We start from the raw sequence: 3,147 nt of genomic DNA, 5'->3' as shown, positions 1-3,147 counted from the left end.
CTGCAGTGGGTGAATTAAGAGAAAATAGTTATTCTGTTGATAAGCCACAAGCTACTTCCAAACTTGAGCATCTTAGCAAACAAATTCACATTTACAATTAAAACAGTGAAGGAGTTGAAGAGTTACAAATGTCTGGGAAGAACATATTGGAATTTTTGGAACTAATTAGTGAAGATACAGTAGATAAACTACAAAAGGTATTCATTTACTACATTAAAAATATCTTGCTGATGTTTAAGAAGGGTACTGTGGATAGAATTTCTGCCTCATAGCACCAGGGACCCAGGTTCGATTCCATCCTCAGGCAACTATGGGGAGTTTGCACATTCTCCCAGTGTCTGTGTGGGTTTCCTCCAGGTGTTCTGATTTCCTCCCACAGTCCAAAGATATGCAGATTAGGTTGATTGGCCATGCTAAATTGCCCACAGTGTCCAAGGATCTACAGGCTAGGTTGCATTAGCTAAGGGGATTGTAGGGTTACAGGGATTGGGTCTGAGTGTGATGCTCTTTGGAGGGTTGGTGTGGTCTTGATGGGCTGAATGACCTGCTTCCACACCAGAGAACCCAGCTAATATTACTGTTTGGGGATAGGAGATAATGAGGATCAATGGGAAACTAGAAAAGAGACCACTCACCAGACGTAGTTGGTGATTATAAAGCATTTGCTCCTAGGGAAGAACAAAATATACTTGAAACAACTCAGTCCTGACAATGTCCCTTTAAATTTGACTGTGATTAGTAAATGATTAAAGGTACATACCCTTATCCCCCATCGCAGTTCTTTCCTATCTTTTTCTCCAGGAGCTTTGAAAGTCTCCCAGTTTTGCTTATATTCAAAATACCTTAAATTGAAAATACAATTTCATTTAGTTGTTTTGTGTTCCTTAAAATTGTGACTTTAAGTATATAGTTACTGTAGAAATTAGTGTTAAGTCAGTCCGAACTGACGACTTCAGATATTTCCCACTCCAAATAAAATGCACAAGCTAGAATACCATACTGTATATGTGTAGTACTATGCATTCTTAGCTGAAATAACTAGCAAAATAAAATTCATCACTAAATATAAACAAAATATAATGTAGATATGACATTTAATAAAAACAACTGTCGTAGACTGACAAGCTCCGTCTGGGGGCAAAAGTTGCGTGGATTCTAGGACTACTTGCGCTGAACAATATCGACCACTGGATGGAGCATAGGTTGAGAAAAATTCAAAATAAGAGCATTTAAGTAGTAACCCAGTGTACCCTCCCCACAAAAAGAAAAACATGGTAAGCAAGGTTTGGAAACAATGCCAGGGGAGGCTAGAGAGAAAAGCCAGGAATACAACACTAGGAGAGACAAAGAGTATAGGTGTTGTAGGAAAGGGCACTTGCACAGGCAGACCACAACAGGAAGTTTGTGGCAAACGTGTTGCCTAATGATGTTGAAGTGAAACAAATGAGTCAATGTTAAGATGCACTTTAATGTAATTAAATCTTTGCTGAAACACACACCCACAGTGTAGCTGAATTTTGACGATAATTAAAAAGTCCTGTTGGCAAGGGAATTCCAATAAAGTAAAAATATCTAAAGTGTGATGGGATAAAATTTGTCTCTTTTCACAAAGGATTCTAAAGTTAGTATCAATAATAATATTTACATTGAATAGCTTCACAAGCTCAAAGTTTGCCATAATACAGCAAGTCCGCTTAATTACTTTCATCAGGACAAGTTTTAAGGTATATTTAAGGAAAAACTAAAGGGATAGAGTTTTGGGTTCATGATGAAAACTGGAAAGAGTCAATAAAATATGGGACAGGAAATAAAGATGATCAGTTTTCATAAATATTTTGCCGTGATTACTATTTAAATGGGACTGGATGTTTGGAACAGATAAATGCTGAACATGGTAGGCATGTCAACATGTGGAAAAGGAAAACATTGCCATTCTTTCAATCAAAATTGAAAGCACTAATGTGAAAGTGAAAGGACATTAACACAACAAAAGCGTGAAATCGATGGTGAAGATGCACAAAAATCTCAAGTGAAAACGAAATAAAATCTAATACGAGTAACAGCAGAAAATTGAAAAGTCTAGTCAATGCAAACATTTGCCAACATTTCTTTTTCCTTACTATTCTTGGAAAGATCTCTTCCATCCCACATCTGCAACAAATCAACTTTTAAAAAATCATAGTTAAAGGTTAAACAAAACTCAGGCCAGAAGGCAGCATTGTGTCCATCAAGATGTTAATGTTCCAAATTCTGACATAACTTTGAATAACATAAGAGTTTAGAAGGGTAGAGGAGAAGTTGTTTGAGAAAACCAAAATAAGTCAGATCAGGATCACACTTGAATTAAATGGATGTAGAAAAGTAGCCACTTGGTCTGTTGAACATGGAATTGGAAGACTGCCTTGCTCATATACAAAACAATATGAAATCGTAGGCATGGGTTGAGAAAATCTGAACAAAGGAAGTGTCAGGAAAGAACAGAAAAAAACTCAGTGTGATGGAATGCAGAACAAAAATATCCAAGAGGGAATGGTACCTCTAGCATGAGGGTGGAGTGGGGAAGGGGAATGAAAAAGGAAAGGAAAATCATGTGTTCTGGTAGTTAGTCTAAAAATTGCAGAGAATAGTGGAAAGGCAGACAAAGTCAAACACAACAAGTATCAAGGTTAAGTACATTTGAATCTTTTGTACAAATTATATTGCAGGCTTTAAAAGAAAAGGAAACAACTCACGAAGTCCAACACACTTACTTTGCTACAGGGTCACTTTTCTTTATGTTTCTTGTGTGAGGATGATCCATTACTGGTCTAATAACTGCAATGGCGAGCATTTAAAAAGCATTGAGTGTATATTCTGCACAGTTTAGATTGAATAAAATCATGTCTCTATTTTATCAGACTTATAATCCAGTTTATAAAGTAGTCTCTTATGAAGGCAGTAAACAATGGCAAGCTAAGCTGGCTTTAGCAGAATAATTTTGGCCAGGAACTGGAAAATCCTTCTCTATTTTGAGTAGTGTTATCTACTCATTTGTGCCCATTCCATGGCTTTGCAAGGGGAATTGAGTATAAAAGTAATGAACCCTGGTTACAACTGTACAGGACAATGGTGTGGCATATCTGGAGTGCTGTATACAGTTTTAATCTT

The 3,147-nt window shown here is 36.8% G+C and overlaps 1 protein-coding gene across 1 annotated transcript in view; it reads right to left on the bottom strand.

Moving 5' to 3' along the window:
* Window positions 1-3,147, bottom strand: part of hyls1 (HYLS1 centriolar and ciliogenesis associated) — a 37,649-nt gene that overhangs the window by 255 nt on the left and 34,247 nt on the right. Inside the window, exons 9-11 of the mRNA XM_072580526.1 lie at window positions 2,751-2,814; window positions 761-842; window positions 636-668 (exon numbers count right to left, since the gene is read on the bottom strand). Coding sequence (XP_072436627.1) covers window positions 636-668; window positions 761-842; window positions 2,751-2,814 — 179 coding nt within the window. The remainder of the gene's footprint in view (window positions 1-635; window positions 669-760; window positions 843-2,750; window positions 2,815-3,147) is intronic.

This window comes from Chiloscyllium punctatum, chromosome 11 (assembly GCF_047496795.1).
Source record: "Chiloscyllium punctatum isolate Juve2018m chromosome 11, sChiPun1.3, whole genome shotgun sequence".
In the NCBI taxonomy this organism is placed as follows: Eukaryota; Metazoa; Chordata; class Chondrichthyes; order Orectolobiformes; family Hemiscylliidae; genus Chiloscyllium; species Chiloscyllium punctatum.
This window is presented reverse-complemented; position numbering and strand designations above follow the sequence as displayed.